The 22,388-nt window shown below is 47.0% G+C and overlaps 2 protein-coding genes and 1 non-coding gene across 8 annotated transcripts in view; 2 read left to right on the top strand and 1 right to left on the bottom strand.

Moving 5' to 3' along the window:
- Positions 1-3,034, bottom strand: part of PCGF2 (polycomb group ring finger 2) — a 39,964-nt gene extending 36,930 nt beyond the window's left edge. For 2 of the 6 annotated variants that reach the window (XM_035137250.3, XM_035137247.3), the window contains exon 1: positions 2,613-3,034. The gene's annotated coding sequence lies outside the window, so the exon portion shown is untranslated. Of the gene's footprint in view, positions 1-1,986; positions 2,396-2,612 lie in introns of those variants that run through there. The other 4 variants (XM_088656118.1, XM_035137248.3, XM_088656119.1 and 1 more) reach the window with 4 other exon arrangements.
- An 8,173-nt stretch (positions 3,035-11,207) lies between these two features.
- Positions 11,208-11,281, top strand: TRNAN-GUU (transfer RNA asparagine (anticodon GUU)). Its single transcript has one exon. It is a non-coding gene; the product is annotated as a tRNA-Asn (tRNA).
- A 4,066-nt stretch (positions 11,282-15,347) lies between these two features.
- PSMB3 (proteasome 20S subunit beta 3) lies at positions 15,348-21,538 on the top strand. The gene is made up of 6 exons (XM_035137251.3): positions 15,348-15,410; positions 16,636-16,820; positions 18,047-18,154; positions 19,192-19,369; positions 20,814-20,908; positions 21,321-21,538. Exons 1-6 carry the CDS (start codon positions 15,408-15,410, stop codon positions 21,367-21,369), a joined length of 618 nt encoding a protein of 205 aa, XP_034993142.1. The 5' UTR covers positions 15,348-15,407; the 3' UTR covers positions 21,370-21,538.
- Positions 21,539-22,388: the final 850 nt, after the last annotated feature.

Consider the following 22,388-nt stretch of genomic DNA (forward strand, 5'->3'; position numbering starts at 1 on the left):
AGCATTTCTATTTAAAAAAAAAGTTCCGAGCAATAAATTAAGCATTTTTAAACAGACATTGAGCGGTGCTGAACTTTATCTGGATTGATCCCTATCTTACCCCTCTCTCGAGTTCTCCAGGAACTTATCTTGGAATGCTAGAGGCCGCAGGCATGTCAAACCTGCCGCCCTCCAGATGTTTTGGCCTACAACTCCCATGATCCCTAGCTAGCAGGACCAGTGGTTGGGGAGGATGGGAATTGTAGTCCAAAACATCTGGAGGGCCGCAGATTTGACATGCCTGCTAGAGGGGAATGTTCTATATGAAGGCTTGGAACAGAAACCTGTCCTTGAAACCCCCAGCAAATTAGACATATGGAAATCCAATCCTTAATTTTCCTCGGACATTTCTGGAAGCAGGATGGCCCCCTCCCCTTCCTTGCATCCTAGAACCTCCCGTTTTTTGAAATTCCCGTTTTGGATTCCCAGAATTTAGAGGCAAATTACTTGGAAGGAAGGTCACTTCTTCCGTCTAAAGGCCCACATTGAAAACGGTGTCTTTTCCATTCTGGAGTAAAATATAGAGGTGGTGACCATCCTTTCCTCCTTGCATTCTAGAAGCTAATACGGAATGCAAAATCCAGAAAAGTGCTTCTTCCCAGCCCTCTAGAAAAGGCCTGCTTTTATTATACTCCAGAGAAGACAATGGGACGCCTTCCTTCCTTGAATTCTGGAGCTACATACCAGAAGTTTCTTTGAAGGGGCTTACAAAGAGGAAATCAGAATTTTGGAGGGAAATACGATTTTGATCCGATGACCAAGGAGAAGTTCCTCCCACCCACCACCCTTAGTGGGGCAGAAATGAATGAACCATCACAAGCTGAGAGTAGGAGAAGGTACTTTTCTGAAAGCCCACTCTCATGTCTGTTCTGACATTGCATCCTATTTTTGTAAGGGCGTAAAAGAGCAACTGGCTAATTAAATTACAGTACTACCAGGTGTCTTTTTAAAAAGAAAATAAAGGCAGTAATTGGGGGGGGTTTGATGTGGGGTGGGTGGGAGTTTAGGTGTTGTTCTAAGCAGACATTAAACCCTGAAGTGTTCCTAGCAGACATCCATAGGATTCTGCTCTTATATATGTAGCCACACAGTGAAAAATATGTAGTGGTATGGCTTTTCCACTACAGCTGTTCTCTCATTCATATTTTACACACACACAATCCCCACCTACTTCCCTTATTTCGTCCATTCGCCAAACATCGCGACAGCTAACCACAACAACAACAACAACAACAACAACCAACAACAACAAAAATGTAGCTCTGGCATCTCCAGGCTCAAACTGCCCCAGCCCGATCAGCTTTCCCACCCCCTCCCCGCATTTGGAAACAACTATGTTGTCGAACCTCACCCCACCCCCACACACCCCGCAAAATAAACCATATTCCCATGTGATTTGGGGGAATGACAGAAAAACACACACCCCTTTTCTGGCTCTAGAGTTCCCCAGATCAGACTTTTAAACCCCCTCCGTCTGGGGCCAAAGGAAGCACCATCAACGTCCTCACCTTGCTGGTTCAAACACGAGGCAAAAGAAATATGTCCTTTTCCCCCCTACCATTTACTTACACACACACACACACACACACACACACACACACACACACCAGACAAACAACGCTCTCCACAACATCCTGCGCGCCATGTTGTGGTTCTTGCCCCCCCTTTTTTATATGATAGATTGTTTTTTACAATATAAATCCCAGTCCTCTCCAAATCACCCGGGCCTGCTGCTGCTGCGCGCCCGGAGCAGCCATCGCGTGCGCATTTCTCTTTGGGGCTCCCTGGATCGCCTGACATTTGGATCTCTCGAGATCTAAAGGAGTGGATCTCTCGAGCTCCACACCAAGGGAGAGTCTTTTTCCACCGTAGCCTGCAAGATGCTGGCTGTCAAAACCACGATCGCCCTTTACACACACACACAAACACAGACACACAAAAACATACCCACACGCCGCCCAGACGCACAAGCGAAGGAGAAAAGGCCTCTCCGGGGAAGCCGGAGCTGGTGGCTGCAGCAGCCGAGGAGAGGCAGCCCTGGGCCGGGGAAGGGAGCCACGCTGGCCGCCGGCCTCCTGAGTTGCGATGGGGGACGACGACGCAGACACACAAACACACACACACACACAAGGGAAAGGGGGTCCCGGGGGGCAGCTGGGCTTTCCAAAGGGGGAACCCCGAGGAGACCTCTTTGGAGAGCCTCCGGAGGTACCCCCTTTCCCGGTTTGGGGAAGGGGGAAGTAACCCGCGACCACAACAACAACAAAGGCGGGCTCCTCGGAGCCGGAGAGGGGCTGGCAAAATTTCGAGAGAGAGAGGGAGAGAAAGAGAGAGAGAGAAAAGATCGGCCATCTTGAAAGCCAGGCAGGGTGAGGGGGGGGGGGAGAGAAGAGAAGGAAAGAGGAAAGGGAGAGAAAGAGAGAGAGAGAGAGAAGGAGTGACAAAGGGAAAGGAGGGAAAAGGCGCCGGGGAAAGCAAGCGGGGGAGTTCCCAGGAGCAAATAATGCTAATTAAAAAAGGGGACACACACACACACACACAGATTTCGGAGAGGGAAAGTATACGAGCCCTACCTGATCCCCGGATCCTTTCTAGAGGGGCGCACCGAGGCAGCGAAAGACCGGATGGGGAGAGAGAAAAGAGAGAGGAGAAGCAAAGGGGGGAGGAACCGACGCCGCCCCCCCTTTTCGCCTCACTTACACTGATCAGACTGGAATGTTTAAATATATGCATATAAATATACACAGTATAGATAAATATATATCTCTCTCCAAAGGCAGAGAGATTCTCTGGGCAACCGTGTCTCTCTCGTCTCCTCTCTCTCTCTTTTCTGCCGGGCTACTGAAAGAGGGAGGGAGGGAGAAATCTACAAAATGGCCCTTCCCCCTCCTCCTCCTCTTCCTCCCCCACCTCTTTTCCTCCGGACAAAAAGCCCCGCCCCCTTTTGGGAGCCTCACGTGATTTCGTTCCTTCAGGGGTGTTTGCAAAAGAGCGAAGTCCCTGGAAATAAATAAATAAATGAGGAGGAGGAGGAGAGACTCTGGAGCTGGGGATGGGGGTGGGGGGGGGAAGGGGGCGAGAAAGAAAAATGTGCGGGTTTCCCTTCCGCCTCTGTCTCCAGACAGACAGACTTTGCATCCAGACAATACAAAAACAACCTTGCCACCCGTCCAGAAACAAAAAGGAAGCTCTAACCAGAGACTGCAAAAAAACACACACACACACACGCGTCGAGCGAAGTACTGTAAACCCACGATTTGAAAGAGAAAAGCCCGTGATCGTGCGGGGAACAAAAGCGACGGCGTGGGGACCGTTTGACACAAATACACACACACACCCAGAAACACAAACGGTCGGCCCGGAGTCTTTTTTTTCTGGGGGGAAAGACGCGCAGAAGGGAAAGTGAAAAAGACACCCGGTGCCGGCAAAAGGACACGCACGCACGCACACCCTCCAAAAAAAGTTTAATTTTAAAAAAAAAACACAACCCTGGTATTTAATCTCTGGAATATATAAAAGGACCGTATAGTACTGCAGTTCTCCGATTTTCTGCTCTTCCATGAGCTACGAGGGGAGATGCATAGATCTGTGAGCCTTCCAATAAGAAGGCATGCATTGGTTGGAGGCTTGCGGAATTGTCACGTGTATAAAAGAATTCGAATTCCAAACAGTTCCACGACGCAGTTCGATGCAGCCCTTAAAATGCAGAACTTGGGAGAGGGAGAGAGAGAGAGAATATGGACAATCTGAAAACGAGCATTATCTTTCTTCTCCCAGGTGTACGTGTGTGTGTGTTTGTGTGTGTGACTTTATAACCGTGACTTGTACCAGGCACTTTCTTTCGGACACCATGGAGGGGCTAACGTCCTCCCTTCCCCACAGAATAAAGAGTTCGCTACAAGTTTGCAATCTGTATAACGAATCCCAAAGAACCAATTAAAGACGCGTGCAAAAAAGATAATGGAAACGGAGCTTTGTTGTTGTTGCTTTAAGAAAATATTGCAGCTTTTTGTTTCTGTTTTACAGTGGGAAATGACCCACTTTTCTACAAAGAGCGTGTAAATTACGGTAAAACGCAGGGCGTCAAAACCAACCGTTTCGTGACTAAACAAGACAAGCTGGACTCCATCTAAAAGCTGCCTCCTTTCCCCGCGTGTTTTCAAGCACGAGAACACGCTTCTCTCGGAGACGTCGCCCATGGAATTTGCACCAAGGAATTTTTTTTGGGGGGTGTCAATAGTTTCTAAAATACTTTAACTGTTTCTATGGAGGGAGGAGGGAGATTCAAAGCCCTAATTTGCTTCGCAATGTTAGACCTTTCTGAGGTGATAGCTTTCCTTTTTCACATGCACTTTACCTTTTAGGTGGTTCTGGAGAAGGGCGAGTTCTTCCGTGGCGCCACCGGTTTAAAGTCACAGAATCATAGAATTGGAAGGGAACCCTAGAGTCATCTAGTCCACCCCACTGCAATGCAGGGATCTCAGCTAATACTGTACATCCATGACAGATGACAGTACAGTACAGTAGTCCTTTCTCCCAAAGTGATCCGAAAAACTACAACGTCCATTCCCGAGAAGCAGCAGTGGGCTTAGTCTGCAGCAATGTCATCCGCGAGTTTTCTCCCACCAGTTTTAGTTTTAAGCGATTTTTTTTTGTGGCACCCCTGTTCTAGTTCCATAGCTGCCAAGTTATCCCTTTTTTTAAGGGATTTTCCCTTATGCTGAATAGGCTTCCTCGCGAGAAAAGGGAAAACTTGGCAGCTATGTCTAGTTCAGGAAAGCTTAAGCTCACTGGCTGGGGACAGGGACGTCAAAGTGACGGTGGCGATTCGAGACTGGCTGCAAAAGCCACCTCCTGGCGGCCAGCGCGTAGTTCTTAAGCTCTAGTAACTAAAAAGCCCAATCGCATTTCCCCCAGCTTTTTTTTTTTGCAAGCACGTCTACCGGTATGTGCGGACAGACGATGAGAATCCCTAGGAATCGCTATGGCGTGGTGGCCGTCACGTGTGAACCCTCTGGGTCGCGCTCGTGGCTATGCTGCCACCAGACATAGCTGCCAAGTTGTCCCTTCTCTCGCGAGGAAGCCTATTCAGCATAAGGGAAAATCCCTGTAAAAAAGGGATAACTTGGCAGCTATGCCACCAGAACCAGGAGGAGGGGGGTGGTTACTGCGGAATGAGTTAATCCTGGTTAAAGCAGGCTTGCAAAACGGTTCGGGCACAGAAACCTGGCTAATAATGCAGTGGAGGAAGATGATACGCGATAAATTTATTGATCCAGATTTTTAGCAAGCGGTGAACCACGGATTAAGTGGCGCGTTCCAGCTTCCCATTCACAGAGGTGAGGATCCGAAGCCGCAAGGTCGTCGCCAACGTCGCCGGATCCTATGGAGAGCCTAAACTCGTGGCAGTCCAGAGTGAAACCAACGCGCGCCTAATCCGGATCGAGCGGCGAATTAACGAATCGTCGCGTCAACTTCACCTCGCGTCCTAGCAGAGCATTTTTTTTGGATTGCGACGGAAGGAAGGGGGTTGTTTGCGAGGAGGTGTTATGGCCCTTCGGGCAGGTGCCAGCAGCAACAGTGGGGGGAAATCAGGTGGTGACATGGCTGGGAGGGCGCAACAGAAGGAAAGTATTTGGAGAGGGGAAGAATATGCGAACGCCTGGATTTAATGCAAGCACCGGAGTCCAGTAGCAAGACAGGGGTGAGACACTAGTTTGCAGTGGGTACAGTCTGCAAACAGTCTGCATCCCCGAAAACTGCAGAACCACATCTATCTGCCTGTTCAGGATCCGGAGCAGATTGAGACCTGTCCTTCCCCACGGTATTGCTGTTGTCATCCGTCTGCTTGGAGAGACAATGGAGCGCGCCTCCGGGAGAGAAGTCGTTGCAATTTGTACTACGGGTAGCAGCATCTCCCTGGGGTGCAAGCCTGGGCGGTGGATACGGAGGTGCTGGGATGCCCAGAAGAAAAGGCACCCTTTCCCCTCGGCCTCACTGATGTGGTCCAAAGGCAAGCAGAGCAATACGTTTGGCACCAGCTTGCTTGGCTGCAGCAGGAGTTGCCGGAAGGCGCCTTCCAGCCGTCTTAGGGACTCCACTCCGGATTTGTGTAGCGTTTGCTCCTGAGCCTTTTATTCTCCCCAAGATACCAGTAGGGCAGCAGAGGTTAAGGATCAGGGTCTCCCTTCTCCATGTGGGCTTCCTTCCCGGGTTGGCGACCCCTAGCTGCCCCTCACCTCCCTCTACGGCATGTGCAGAAACCTCCTTCTTGACCCTTGGACCCACTGTCCGCTCCTCCAGAGCCCGTCTTCACACGCAGGGGAAATCCCTAACTCACCCAGGGTTTGAGACCCTTCAGCTGCCCTCACCTGGTTTACCTAGCCAGTTGAAGCCATCTTCCCAGGATGCTGCTGTCGCATGCTGACGGCTTCTGGGAGCCACAGGTGAGAGCTGAGTGCAGGGTGGGGACGGGGACCAAAGGTGGACAAACCGCCCCAGAAGGACCGCACCAGAGGACTCACACACCCCAATGTATAATTCTTTGGAAAAGGGGGCTCTGGCCTTGCAAAAGCAACTTCTTCGGCTCTTTTCAAAGCGAGGAAGGCGAGGGGAAAGAGCTAAGAAAGCATCAGGAAGCTGCCTTGTCCCGGTTCAGGCCGTTCATGGAGATGGGGGGGGGGAATAAAGAGATCCAGAAGTAAGATTTTAAAAACACACACACACACACACACACACACACACACACACACACACACAAACCCAACACCTCCGCTTGACTTAACTTGACTCTTGGAATAAAGTGCTGAAACCGGACTTCCTCTGACTGTGGTTTGGTGGTACTTACTCTAGAGTAGGCGACTTGCTGGTGGCGGCCTTGCAGGGGCGCTGATCTCCCGGTCTAGTAGCACCCACAAGCCATTTGCATTTTACACCCATCTAAGTCTCTAGGAGTGAGAAGCCTCAAATAGGGGGTGCTGCTAAATTTAAAAGGGCAAATGATACAGAGGCGTGTGGCACCTGAATGCCATTAAAATTGTGCTGAGTAGAATGGGTGGGAGGAAATGATTTCGGAAGTCGCCTCAGCAGAAGTGAGCACTCTGCTTTCACCGCACAGCGAAGAATGCTGTGTAACTTGGAAGCTTGCTTGCATGCAACAGAACGCGCAGCAGAAGGCTGGCTATTGGGAAGTAAGTTCCTTTGAACTGGCTTACTCCCAAGAAAGTGGAGCATAAAAGTGCAGCCCAACGCAGTCTCCTGTCTTTACACAGACACACACGACCCAGTATATGTCAATGGAAACCACAAATGGGGTGTGGATCTCGACAAGCGTTCAACCAGCTAAAACTCCCTGCATACTAACCTCTTCACTTATGTGCTTGTCTATACTGTGTGAATAAGCTGAGCTCTTGTCTCACACAAAGACAACCCAGCAGTTTATTGATAGGACTAGGAAGATAAAGGAGAAATAGGAGAATATATGTCTCTAGATGCAATTATTCAGCTTTTGTATCAGCAACAACAACCCACCTCCCACAGAAGACCAGCTGATCTCCTCCCTCGTCTCTTTTAGGTACTAATCAGCTTCGCTCAGTAAAAGTTCGTCTGGACGCTCCTTGGGGGTTTGATAACGGCCACACGCAAATGGGGACGCTGATTTAGGATGGGGACCTTTTTAACAAAGCGACGCGTGCCTTTCAGTTTTTTTTAAAGACCGAGGGAGGAAAGGCATTACAATCACATCCTTGGCTAACAATAATTCTCTCATTGGCTAAAGACGCGCAATTCTTTGAAGAGGAGTAATATTTTGGATTGGATACCATTCCCACGACCCTCAAGATGCGGGGAAGGGAAGACTCGTGCAAGACGTTCTGATTGAGAACGGCCATAAAACCGGATTTCCTCTTGGAGGGAAAAGCGACAAGGAGAATTGGCGCACCTTGAAGACGGACCGATTTATTATACTGTATCATGAACCACAGTATTATACCATGGGCCACAGTATATCACCAGATGCATTAAGTTTTTTCCCCCTGAGGCACAGAATGCACGTTGGTCGGGGTGGGGTCTGTAAGAAGCTAGGTGAGAGACCGAAAAATAAAAAATATGGAAAGTGCAGAGAGAGTGAGAATTACTTACTGAGCAGTGGGGATTCGCAAAACAGCTGTTGATACCACAGGCATTCTGGCATTGGTAAGTAAATTAGCACACCCTTTGGCGCGATTCAGTCCATCAGCAGTAGCGCAAAACCTCAAATATGACTAGGCTACTTTAAGGTCAATTACAGGGTACTGTATTATGGGGAAAGAGAGCCTTCTGAGGGCTGGATTCCACCCATCTCAACACCCCATAACCCTTATTGAGTCAATTATTTTATCAAACTTTGAGTAGACTTTTTATTTTCTGGGCAAAGTTGCATTGGAGAAGCTTCTGTCTGGCCAGATGTGCATCGAAGCAGGGCTGCCAGCCAGACTTTTGAAAAGGTCTCTGCCCCGTCTTCCCCTCAGCCCCATATTTCAAATACTGTAATATACATCCACGGGCGGTATCTTAACTCTCTTCGCTCATTTCATAAGCCCTTTTCAGACTTAATTCCCCAAAGGAACCCGGCCGATTCACACGTTCAGCAGAATCACGCCTAACCACTTCGACTTACTGGCGAGAGGTATCGCATAAAAAAACAACAACCAAATAAATGCTTGCCTGCAAAACCAGCTCCCGGAACAGAGAAAAATATTGCATGCCAGGAGAAGGGATCGCCCGACCTCTCTCTCTGAGAGTGTTTTTTATTTTCGGGGGAGGGCGTGTTCTACGATGGCAGACGGACCCTTAAAATAGGCGATTTCTCTCCACACCGTTAGGACGAAGTGGTAGAGTCCTAGCAAAGTTTTAATAACTTCATTTTCTGAAGCTCAGCAATGAGGCTCCAGTTTTCTCTCCTCTCGTCCTCGGTCTTGTCAATAACAAACACACACACACACACACACACACACACACACAAGCGCAAGAATAACAACACCATTTTTTAGAGCCCCTGGGTGAGCAGATCGATGAGAGATCACAGTAATCTCCGCGTGGCTTTGAATGTCAGGCGCTGCACACGATTCTGAAGCTGCAGACTCTCCGTGCAACCACCAAGGGGAGATTTGATTTTTTTTTTTTTGGCGTTTTGAATAGGAGGGACTGTGACTAAAGCATAACTCCTCGGCGATTATGGGGAACGGCAGTACATTGAAAGGCTGGAATTGTGGTTATTATGATACTCTTTTATGTGCAATAAGAAAACGACAGGAGCAGAACAGTTGGGGATCGATGCAGAAGTCGGAGAGGAGCTGAATTAATCTAAGGCAGGCCACACCAGGGTGAAGTTTTCATTTTCTCCCTTAAATCGGCAATCTTATTTTTAAAACATTTTTTTGATGCAGAGGCTCTTGTTCCTTGGGGGACAAGCGCCACCTTTTGCCACGTTGCAACGGGAACAGCTGCACCCGTTGAATTTTTGCCTGTCGCCTGACAGCTGAAAGCAAAGGGCTTGTCTGTAGCTGATGTGCACACCCCGCAATGGACTCTAACCGATTGAGGTTGTGTTGGTGATACATACAGGTCACCTCCAAAGACTGGGCGCTCCACTTTATGAATTGAGATCATTGCCGAAATTCTTTGGCTAGACAGGTCGCTTTCAAATAACGGCGTGGGGAAGTGAACTCGTTTTATCCAGGTCTGTGGCACAGCTCAGAATGACTCTTCATCGCTCCAATTCTGCATCCTCAACTGGTGCAGAGACTGACAGTTTAGGGACAGCCGTCTTTACCGTCTTTTCTCTTCTGCCTGACCAAGAATTCTGTGTGACACAAAAGCTTGCATACCAACCCGCGTTAGGGAACTACAGTTCCCACCCTACTGGGGGCTGATGGAGTCTTAACATCATCCGGAGCTCACCGTTACAGGTTCCCACAACCCCAACCAAACAAAAACTGACTCCAAGAAAGACACCGCCTACATTTATCTACCTAGAACAAGAAAGTTAAACAGCACAACTCGCAAAGGATATTTAAACAAACAAACATTGGAGGGGGGGGGGCTGTCGAAAAGGTACAATGCAATAATAAAAAATACCCAGAGGAACAGCAACTACACAGGAAAATAACCTAAGCCAACAGATATTCAGGAACGCAGAATGGTAGTATTGGAAGACACAACGAGGACCATTTAGTCCAACCCTCTGTAACGCAGGAAAACCTTTTGCCCAGAGTGAGGCTCGAACCCACGAACCTGCGATTAAGAATCTTTATGCTCTACCGACTGAGCTATCCCAACCTTTTTGTTTTTGAATATTTTTGCTCTGAGAGTGAGCAAACTTTGAGAATCATCCAAGGGTAATAAAGCAACACAAGAAAATCCCCAACAAATGCTAATTTAAACAAAAGCAAACAAAGAAAATAAAGGTGGTGAAGGAGGAATAAGGGAAATGAAAACAAAATAATAGGGCAAAAACTGAAAAGAAAAGGTTGGTGTTAGGAGGGGGACAAAGAGCAATGGAAGAGGATTTTATAAAATAGGCTTTCCACGCTGAGCTACGCGGGGGAGTTTTTCCTCGCCGCTTACCAAGACATAGGGACCTGCTATTGCGCCAGCTCTGTTGATGCTGTTCAAAGAGCAGAAAGGAGGCGCGCCCTCTGCTGGCCCACCACTCACATGACAGAACAAGACACGCGTGGAGCAGGATCTTCCGTGGAGAGAGCCTTTATCTCTGCAAGAGCGATGCAAGCGCAGTGCATGGCGTGTGAATGACAGCGGTAGAGAAGGAAGCTTATTTTGCAGTCTGCAGCTCTGCCAGGCACAACCACGGACTAAGCTCTTGCATATTAAGATTGCTTTAAAAAAGAAAGCCATGTCCCCCCCCCCAAAAAAAAAATTCAGAAAAGGAAGAATAGAATATGGTATGCCAATTTTTCGGCATGCATTTTATTTCTGCAGTCTACCTAGTATCCATTGCACTACCAGCCACAACCTGAAGATAGTGTTGCGCGCCGGCTTTTTCTTCCAAGCCTCTCCAATCTCGCTCCTCCGCTCCGCCTCCAGCGGTCGAATCTAGAACCGTTGTTTTTTTAAAAAAACTAGGCTTCCGAGTTAGCAATACAGGGCAAGCACTGCCGAACCGCAACCCGGTCTCTGTGGCGCAATCGGTTAGCGCGTTCGGCTGTTAACCGAAAGGTTGGTGGTTCGAGCCCACCCAGGGACGGAGTCTTTTGTTTCTGGCTTCCCACCGCCATCCGTTTGCAAAGCGAGGGGCCCCCATAAACGCAGCTCTCCCATTGATCCCAGGGCACGTCCTGCCGCTTCTCTACGATTCCTGCATTTTTAGTTTAACCGTTCCTGCTCAATTTGGCATAAAAGGTGGTAGAGGCCACAAAGAATAACCTGGAACTTTCCATTCTCTAGATGCCGGTTTTGAGACATTGGGGGGGGGGGGAGGTCCTGATGGGGAAAAATGAGTTTTCTCCCCCCCCAATTATTTTTATTAATTTTCCAAATCATTACAAATCAAACCAAATTAATTGAATTGAATACAATTTCTTAACATCAGGTTTCCCGCTCCTGTTGCAAACATACAGTATGTCGATCCTTTCCTCCCTTAGCTGCCTCATCTGTTATTTAATGAAAATGAGTTTTCAGCCCTTTTATTCGGAGCCTTGCAGGTCAGGCGTGTGCAAGGTTTCATCCTGCCCCAATTGGCCTTTTCTGGCATTCCTTTTAGCAATCCCTATTCCCTGCTTTCCTGAATGCAGTAGGTAGAATCTTCCTTTTGCTGCACAAGAGGGTGGAAGCCTGCAGAATTAATCTGAAAAGTAAAATTCACCAGGGAGGTTTAAATGCTTCCTTTCGTTTAACCAATTTGCAATAATCAAGTAACCTGCCAAAACACAACAAATAAACCCAATCCTAGACAAAGATGTTGTTGTTTATTTCCTGATTGGGTCCCAGTGGTTTTTAAATGCCTCATAGCATTAGAGATGCAATGATTAGAGGCTTTACTTGTTGAATTTCTACCCTTCGTTTGAGGGAATGGTGGGAAGATTTCAGGATTGCAGGAACTGCTTTGTGTATGTTTTTAAAAGCAGCGTTTCCCAAACTTGGGTCCCCACCATCCCTAGCTAGCAGTGGTCTGGCTTGATGGGAATTGTAGTCCCTAAACAGCTGGATGCCCAAGTTTGGGAAACACTCATCTAAAATCATGAGATACATCAGCCAGAGTCAGGTGCAAAATAGTGGCTCAGTAGACAGACACGTGCAAATAATTCAGGAACAGGGTGTCTCTGAGCATATGCTCAACCCAGAAATTCGTGAGGAAATGAAAAAACCTCCCCATTGTCTCTTTGCTCACAAATCCTGCCTTATGGGCACATTAAAGATATTAATAGGGCGAGCCTGTGACCTGGACTCAGGAGGAATTAAGTATTTATCATCACAAAAGGAAGGCCAGGCTCTCCATGTTGTTGTTGTTTAGTCAGTTATCGTGTCCTGACCCCATGGACCAGAGCACGCCAGGCACTCCTGTCTTCCACTGCCTCCTGCAGTTTGGTCAGACTCATGTTGGTGGCTTCGAGAACACTGTCCAACCATCTCGTCCTCTGTCTCCCCTTCTCCTCAATCTTTCCCAACATCAGGGTCTTTTCCACGGAGTCTTCTCTTCTCATGAGGTGGCCAAAGTATTGGAGCCTCAGCTTCAGGAGAGCACTCAGGGCTGATTTCCTTAAGAATGGATAGGTTTGATCTTCCTGCAGTCCATGGGACTCTCAAGAGTCTCCTCCAGCACCATAATTCAAAAGCATCAATTCTTCGGCGATCAGCCTTCTTTATGGTCCAGCTCTCACTTCCATACATCACTACTGGGAAAACCATAGCTTTAACTATATGGACCTTTGTCGGCAAGGTGATGTCTCTGCTTTTTAAGATGCTGTCTAGGTTTGTCATTGCTTTTCTCCCAAGAAGCAGGCGTCTTTTAATTTCATGACTGCTGTCACCATCTGCAGTGATCATGGAACCCAAGAAAGTAAAATCTCTCACTGCCTCCATTTCTTCCCCTTCTATTTGCCAGGTGATGGGACCAGTGGCCATGATCTTAGTTTTTTGGATGTTGTCTTTGTCTCAAACTCCATGGATAAACTCCATGGACATGGTATCTGAAGAAGTGTGCATGCACACGAAAGCTCTATCAAAATAAAAAACTTAGTTGGTCTTTAAGGTGCTGCTGGAAGGAATTTTTTTATTTTGTCTCCATGGACAAAAACAACAGGCTCTCCATGTAAACCCATTAACAGCTAGGTAAACTCATCAACAGGTTTCCTACCAGACAGGATTCTGTTGTAGACGCCCCTTCTGTGATGTATGTATGACATATTTGGGGGTGGTATTGGGCTGCAGGGTGGCAATTTTAAAAGTCTATATAAGGCTGTGCGCACCATTGTTATGGGTTCCTCCTCCCTCCTGCGTGTGGTGAGTGAGGACTCTTATGGTTAGGTCCAGTCGCAGAAGACTCTGGGGTTGCGGCGCTCATCTCGCCTTATTGGCCAAGGGATCCAGTGTACAGCTTCCGGGTCATGTGGCCAGCATGACAAAGCCGCTTCTGGCGAATCAGAGCAGCACATGGAAACACCATTTACCTTCCCGCTGGAGCAGTACCTATTTATCTACTTGCACTTTGACATGCTTTCAAACTGCTAGGTTGGCAGGAGCAGGGACCGAGCAACGGGAGCTCACCCCGTCACGGGGATTCAAACCACTGACCTTCTGATCAGCAAACCCTAGGTTCTGTGTTTTAGACCACAGTGCCACCCGCGTCCCTGATATAGGCTTTACCGTTATCCCAAATGATTTGCCGGTCTCTCCCATGTATCTCGTTATTTAAAAAAATCCTTCAAGAATTCCCTCATTTTATTCACCTTTTGCTCATCTCTCCAAACCTCAACATTCACCCTCCACCTCCCTCTCGTTGGTTTTTTAAAATTTTATGTCTATAGTAACTGGATTATGGTCTGAAAGAGAGTTAATTTAATTCTGTACCACCCTTCCTCTCAAAGGAGCCCAGGGTACCAAACCACGGAGCTAAAACTACAGAGTAGTCTTAAAAATATATTTAGAAAGCAATTGAATGCAGATGCAAATTGGGAAAGTTCTCGAATTACAAGCCTTGTAGAAGGAGGGCTTTCGGTAGGCCGTCAAAATACAAGACAGACAACAAATTTGCCATTTTTAACCAGTCGAGAGTCAGAAACCCTTCCTGATTTGCTGCCGTTTAGCCAACCAACCATGAGGTATCTCTCTCATTTCTTACCTCTGTTGGTACTTGGTTGAAGAAAACATAAAGCATCCAGGCTTACAATTGGATCTTACGCCACTTCCGGTTGCTGTTCATAGAGATAGGAATCAAAGGCAATAGAAGAGTCGCGCATCATTTCCGAATCCCGATTCCTTATTTATTTTAAATATTATTAAGCCTCCTTTCTGCCACTTTTTAAAAAAGCGATTTTTCCTGGTAGGTTTTTGTTTGCAGAAATCCTTAATTTTAGCGTGCAATTAGATGGCAACGCGTGTTTCTTCTCTTTCTTAACTCAGCCCTTAGTCCTTGCAGACAGTTTATACCTGAGTTTTTTTAGATGTAAAAACACATTGTGGGTGTATGCCAGCGAATGGAACACAAGGCAATATGGGCATAATATCATAGGCAGGCAATAATGAAAATATTTCAGACGAAGCGCAGAATGTGATCCTGAATTTCCCCCTGGGGCTGGGGACTAAAACTGACACCCATTACAGATAAAAACATTAGCAGGATTGCAATAACACTTGTAATGCAGAAGATATTATGGATAAAATAGAGTGACATAAAATTTGGACGACGAAATAAAATGCAATTGAAAAGATTTATAATAGGACCCATGGGAGGGGAAGGTGGGAAGTCTAGAGATTCGGAGAAATCTCTAAATATCGGTATGTATTTTGTATTGTTATAACTCTGCACTTGTAAAATATAAATAATAAAAAAAAGTTCGGGGGGGGAAACATCTATTGCGAACCCGGAAGCTATCTCTCCACGAGAGAAGATGGGTCTCTCTATTTTATTTTAATCTCTACGTGTGCGTGTACTGCGAAGGAGGAGGAACCATGACTCTTCACATCCTTCTGCCGGCCACCCCGAGGGTAGAGGCCGAGCCTTGACTGACGGCGCCCAGCTACCCAATGGGAAGCGGCGCGAGTGGCGACGCTAGCCAGTGGCGGGGAGACGGAGGCGGGGTTTAGCGGCAGTGAGACCAGCAGGAAGCGAGAGTAGCGCGGGGAAAGGGCTCGTTTTCCTACCAGCGTCCATCATGGTGGGTTCTAAAGGGGAGCTGCGATTGGAGGGGCGGGGGGCAAAAAAATGACCAGCGGAACGGGGTGCAACTGGGCCGAGATGGCCGAGGCGCTTGATCGGCTGCTCCTGGCTGAATCCCGCCTCTCCCAAGATGGGAGCCCTCCGCCAGGCTGTGGGTTCGAATCGCCGAGGGACTAGGGAGGGAGAGGCCGGGGAGTGGCGGCTCCCCTTCCCGCAGATCCCGTGGGAAAGAGGAAGGTGGGGTGCGCTGGCCTCTGGCCTGATCCAGCCGGGATCGTCCCCGGGCTCTGGTAGAAGCGATAGCGAAAGTTGGTTTCAGGCGAATCGAGGCTTTCTTTATTGTCTGCATAGGGGCAGATGGGGCTTGTCCATCTGGGGAGGCAGTGCATCTGGGACAGCCAAAGTTTTTCCCCAAACTTGGGCTTGCAGCTGGTGTATGTTTTTTGGACTACAGTTCCCATCATGCCTGATCACTGGTCCTGCTATAGCTAGGGATGCGGGTGGCGTTGTGGTCTAAACCACTGAGCCCCTTGGGCTTGCCAATCAGAAGGTTGGCATTTCAAATCCCTGTGACAGGGTGAGCTCCCATTGCTTTGTCCCAGCTCCTGCCTACCTAGCAGTTCGAAAGCAAAACAGTGCAAGTAGATAAATAGGTATTGCTCTGGCGGGAAGGTAAACAGTGTTTCTGTGCACTCCTGACACTCGTCAAGGTGTCCTGTTGTGCCAGTAGCGGTTTAGTCATGCTGGCCACATAACCCAGAAAGCTGTCTGTGGACAAACGCCGGCTCCCTCGGCCTGAAAGCGAGATGAGCACTGCACCCCATGGTCACCTTTGACTGGACTTAACCATCCAGGGGTCCCTTTCCTTTACCTTATAGCTAGGGATGATGGGAGTTGTAGTCCAAAAACAGCTGGAGGCCCATGTTTGAGAAAGAAGGAAGATTCTGATCCTAAGTGTCTGCTGCCTTGTGGGGATACCTTTGGGAGAAGAAAAGACTGAGGAGTGCACAAATCTGGAGTGGGGTCCCTAACACAGTTGTATGCTTCTTTATAACAACAACTGGAGCCACACTTTCCTTACATATGTGTAGTTGACCTTCCTACTGAAGAGGCTCACACTTAGTGGTCTGATTTGGAGAATCTCCATCCCATTGAAAAAGTGTTGCCAAATTGGTTTCTTAATAATGTTGACTGACCAGCCTGCCTTCTCCCTCCTTTCCCAGTCTATTATGTCCTATAACGGTGGGGCCGTAATGGCCATGAAAGGGAAAAACTGTGTTGCCATTGCTGCTGACCGGAGGTTTGGCATTCAAGCTCAGATGGTGACTACGGATTTCCAGAAAATTTTCCCAATGGGAGACAGATTATTCATTGGTTTGGCTGGACTTGCCACTGATGTTCAGACAGTGTAAGTATTTGTTCTGGAGTTGCTCAAAGCAAGAAAATCGGTGTTGTCCAGTGCTAGGGGCCTTGGGAACTGTTTTTGGGAGGTTCATGGGTAGATTTTTGTGAATTGCTGCTCTTTTGGTCTTGGTATCCCCAACTCTTCCAAAATGGGAAGAGTGGCTCTCTTGGCAAAGTTGCTTGGAATTTGCGAATATCAGAAAATAGAAAACAAATACAGATAATGTTTTGGAGTTTTTCTCATCACCTGTGCTGTTGGAGAGGGACAGTTTTTTCCAGAGGCAAAAATTCCCTGCAGCTGAGCATGTTATAGATCACCAACACACACATCCTGTGAACTGATGGTTAAAATATTCAGTACCTTGAGGGTTTGTTTTTGCTTTGCTTTTTTTTAGAAAACAGAAGCCAAGTTCCTAAAAGAATGAAGCTACATTTTCCCTTCTTAAAACAGAAATGGGAAACCTGTGCACTTTAAATGTTTTTGGACTCCCAATTCCCATTATCCCCAGCCAGTATGGCCCATGGTCAAGGATGATGGGGTTTGTAGTCCAGCAACATCTTTGTCTTAGAACAGGCACCCCCAAACTGCGGCCCTCCAGATGTTTTGGCCTACAACTCCCATGATCCCTAGCTAACAGGACCAGTGGTCAGGGATGATGGGAATTGTAGTCCAAAACATCTGGAGGGCCGAAGTTTGGGGATGCCTGTCTTAGAACAATGAAATTTTGAATTGAAACTCAAATCAGATCAAATGCAAACATGTTTTAGGAATGACTTATTAAATGACATTGCCTAATTTTTTTCACAGGGTGTGTGTTTAAGAGCAATAACACATTGGCATTAAATAACCCGCCCCACCCCAATTCATAGAGACAATAGGTTCGAAGTTCTAAATTTTAAGCTGAAGTTATCAAATTGTGAGTAGTAGAGGAATCTGGGCTTCCAGCCAGTGCAGGTTTTGCATAGATAGATCTGTGTTGTATCCTGCAACAACTAAAACTATGATATTGGTCTAAAAAAAAAACCACAAAAAAACCAGCAAGCAAGCATAAAGGAAACAACTGGAGATTCCTCAAATTAGTCCAAAATTATCCAATAACTATCCGCCATGCCATGGGGAGCAGTTGCAGAATGTCCTGATATACCTACATTGTGCTTCCTCAGCCACCAAGTGGAAAATGGATTTAGGGCCTTAAAATGGAATAAACACCAGTTTTTGTCTCTTACCAGCGCTCAAAGGCTCAAGTTCCGGCTGAATCTTTATGAGCTGAAAGAAGGCAGGCAAATCAAACCACAGACCCTGATGAGTATGGTGTCTAACCTGCTGTATGAGAGACGGTAAATGATTTAAAAGAATTGCATTTCAGCTAAGAAGTTCAGTAACATGGGGGATGTGAATGCATGGGATTGAATTGAAGATAAATCCTAGCTGCAATTGAACTCCTGGAATCTCTGCTGGATGGTGGGTTCTGTTGAAGCGCCAGTTTGATTTGGAAGAGACGAGATCGTGTGGCCCATCCCTCCTGTTCAAAGACAGGATCATCTGCCAGCCCCCTCAAATTGTCAGGGAATGGTCTGAATTAGAGGATGGGGGAATACATTCTCACTCAGGCAGATCAGCTTGTCTCTGAAGAGGAGGAGAAGGGGGAAGTTTCGCCTCCCCCGTTTCCAGCCGTTTCAGGAGCAAAGAGAGACACGGAGCAGCTTGCCTAGTTACGAGATAATGGACAGAGAAACAGAAGGGAGGGAACAGCTAGCAGAGACGTCATTAGAGAGTGAGGAGGATCCTCCCTCCCCAAGAACTAGGAGGTCCGTCCGCATTAGAGAACAAAGAATACAGACAGGAGGAAGAGTAACTTCCCATTGGCATTCAGGATGTTGCTGGGGATGGAAGTGGGAGAATTTAGAGTAGCCAACTGCTCTCTGTGTGGAGAGATGTGGATTTTTGCTTGCAGATGACTGAATAAAAAGGACTGTAAAAATATAAACTTCTCGTTAATTCTTGTTATTGAAGGGAGGGGAGGACTCTCCATGCCTGACGCAAATCAATGCATATAAAATCCAGACGACGAGCCAAAAGCAGATGTACCGCAAAAAGTGCTCTGGGTAGCTCTAGCAAGCTACACCTGAATCGGAGGGCGGGGGAATTCTGCCCTTCTCTCCAGATATTTGAAAATCTGACCAATTCTAAGCATAACCTGAACTTGTCTGCTTAGGCATCCCAGGGAAATTGTGTTTGGGTGTATTTTTCTGCCACTCCCCCCCCCCCCCGGGTTTGTAATAGCTTTTTTTAGGATAGCTTTATCATATTTAGATGGTGTTTGGGATGAAAATACTGAATGCATAGCTAACACGCCTTTTCCTGCTGTTTTCAGGTTTGGACCTTACTACACAGAGCCAGTGATAGCCGGGTTGGACCCGGTCACGTACGAGCCCTTCATCTGCTCCTTAGACCTGATCGGCTGCCCAATGACAACGGAGGACTTTGTGGTCAGCGGGACTTGCGCAGAGCAGATGTACGGCATGTGCGAGTCCCTGTGGGAGCCAGACATGGTAAGAGGGATGGCGTCTTAGCCAGGAGCACTCAAGAAGTATGGGCATGAGTGTTGCGGTTTCTGCTTTCATTACGTTGGCAAGGGCAAGATTTTGTGGGGCTACCTCTAAAAATGGCTGCTTTCGCCAATGCACAGTGTCTCCTAACGGGGCATCTGTAACCGGGGCTTTGGCTGATTAAACATTTTATCACCTTTGGGCTGTGTTTGTGGGGTGTGATTGGTTTGTTTTTGTTTCGTTGTGTATTTTGTGCTGTCATTTAGTATTTTTATGTTGTGAACTACCCTGTGATCTTTGGATGAAGGCCGGTATACAAATTGTAGTAGTAGTAGTAGTAGTGTGGAGAGAGGTTTGCCAATTGTATTATTGAGCTAAATCTGATCATATAGTTGCATTGTATAATTATGATTTGCCTCTCTCTGTGTGCCAAAGTGGAACAGCAAAAGGAACAGAATGCCCAGCTTGCTGTCAGGGACGAGTGGTTGGCCTTGTCTGGAGGACACAACGGGAGGCGGAGAGGGGCTTATTATCAGCAATGATGCACTTCCAGCCTGACGCAGGAAGTTGCTGGCTTGATGCGTGGACTAACCTTGCTGAAGGCTTACTGAAGGCTGGGGGCTTTGTTGAGTCAGCATGTGTTTATGCACAGGACCGGATGCGGATCTTCCTTATATGGATGTGTACTTGTGACCCCCTTGCGTGCGCACATTTGCAGAGGAGGGGGAAAGGAGCCCAAAGAGGTGTATAAGAAGCTTTGCAATTTGTGTTTCTCTACTCTTGTTGTGAGCTGATCACCTTGAGTCTCTTATTAATAAGAAATTAAATTCTTTCTCTGAATTCAACCCCCGGTGTCATTATTGACTATCTCTGTCCTGCCTGGGCGCAGCTTAAAGGACCCTTAGTAGCTGATAAGGCTACAGTAGTAGTAGTAGTAGTAGTAATACAGTGGTACCTCGCTAGACGAAAAACTCAGAAGACAAAAAACTCGCAAAACAAAAGCGTTTTGCGATTTCAATGGAGACTCGCAAGATGAAGTTTCCTATGGCGCGCTTCACAAGACGAATTTTTTTTGTCCCATAGGGTGCCTCACCAGACTTCTCTCTTTTTTTTGGTCTTGCGAGGAACCCTATGGGAAACTGCATTTCAATGCGTTCCTATGGGAGCCGCTTTGCAAAACGAATTTTTTGCTATACAAAGCGACTCGCAGAATGAATTAAATTCGTCTAGCAAGGCACCACTGTAATAATAATAATAATAATAATAATAATAATAATAATAATAATGCAATCCACCCCACCTCACGCAGTCCAATTACAAACCAAGGGCCTTTAAAAGATGCCACGTGATCTAATTCCTCTTCATGTGAAGCTCGTTCTAGATAAAACACAGCTAGAGGAATTCCAAGTACAAGGCAAGGGTTTCTCTCTTTCCCTCTTCAATGCAGGAACCAGACGACCTCTTTGAAACCATAGGCCAAGCCATGCTCAATGCGGTGGACAGAGATGCCGTGTCAGGCATGGGTGTGATAGTTCATGTCATGTAAGTATGCTTTTGGTTTGGTTTGCGGTTGGGTCTCTTTTTTTAGTACGTTTGCTGCAAAACATGTCCAAGATGCTGATTGACCTTTAGCTGCAGGGAGAGTAGCTCTCTACTTACCAGCAGCAAGGCTGACCCAGAAAAATGAGTCCCATGATAGGGATGAAGTTAATTTAGTTTCCTGGTTGGGGGTAGGTTTAGAGAACAGGCATTCCTGCTTGCACCAGTGAGAAAATGATCAGCATCTCCGACAAGGAAAAGGGAGCTAGACTAACCTAGGGAAGCTCCCTTGTTTTTCTAGTGAGTGGCCGATGCTGGATGGAAATTGCCCAAGAGGTAAAAATATGATTTACACTACTGCGCATCAGTGTGAGATTTCACCTACATTTCTCCTCCTCTTTTCTCTCTTCACTAGTGAAAAAGACAAGATTACTACCCGAACACTGAAAGCTCGTATGGACTAAGCAAAAGGCACAGTTGTTTTGGGATGCTCAGTATTTTACTTGACATTATCTTAACGGCTGGAATGCTCTTGTGTTAAGAAAACCGTATATGATTTTGTCGTCGGAGCTCAAAATTATATATGATGGAAATGAGATGTGTTGTTGGCAAAATAAATGTTTTCACTAAGAATTCTACTAAGTTTTTCATTTATAGTACACAAACTTCATCACTTCTGAAAACAGTAAGCAATAGGGTAGATGGCCATTAAGATGATTACAGTGGTACCTCTACTTACGAATGTTTCTACTTACGAATGGAGCTCTGTCCGCCATCTTGGATGCAGTTTAGATAGGATTTTTTCTACTTACGATTTTTTAGATAGGGTTGCTTCTACTTACGAATTTTTTCTTCCAATGCATTCCTATGGGATTCGACTTACAAATTTTTTCGACTTACGAAATTCATAAGTAGAGGTACTACTGTACAGTGGAATCTTGGTTCTCAAACATTTCGGTTCCCGAATGCCGAAAACCCGGATGTGTTCCAGTTTACAAAGGTTTTTTGGAAGCCAAACATTCGATGTGGCTGTCGATGTGGTTTCCCCAGCCACTCTGGGTGGCTCCCAACAGAATATTAAAAACACGATAAAACATCGAACATTAAAAACTTCCCTAAACAGGGCTGCCTTCAGATGTCTTCTAAAAGTCAGATAGTTGTTTATTTCCTTGACATCTGATGGGAGGGCATTCCACAGGGCGAGCGCCACTACTGAGAAGGCCCCTCTGCCTGGTTCCCTGTACAGTGGTACCTCCGGTAAAGAACTTAATTTGTTCCAGAGGTCTGTTCTTAAGCCGAAACCGTTCATAACCTGAGGTGCACTTTCGCTAATGGTGCCTCCCGTTGCTGCTGCGCTGCCGGCGCACGACTTCCGCTTGCATCCTGGGGCAAAATTCGCAACCGGGAGCATCTACGTCTGGGTTAGGTAAAGGTAAAGGGACACCTGACAGTTAAGTCCAGTTGTGAACGACTCTGGGGTTGC

This window comes from Zootoca vivipara, chromosome 12, assembly GCF_965207765.1.
Source record: "Zootoca vivipara chromosome 12, rZooViv2.hap1.1, whole genome shotgun sequence".
In the NCBI taxonomy this organism is placed as follows: domain Eukaryota; kingdom Metazoa; phylum Chordata; class Lepidosauria; order Squamata; family Lacertidae; genus Zootoca; species Zootoca vivipara.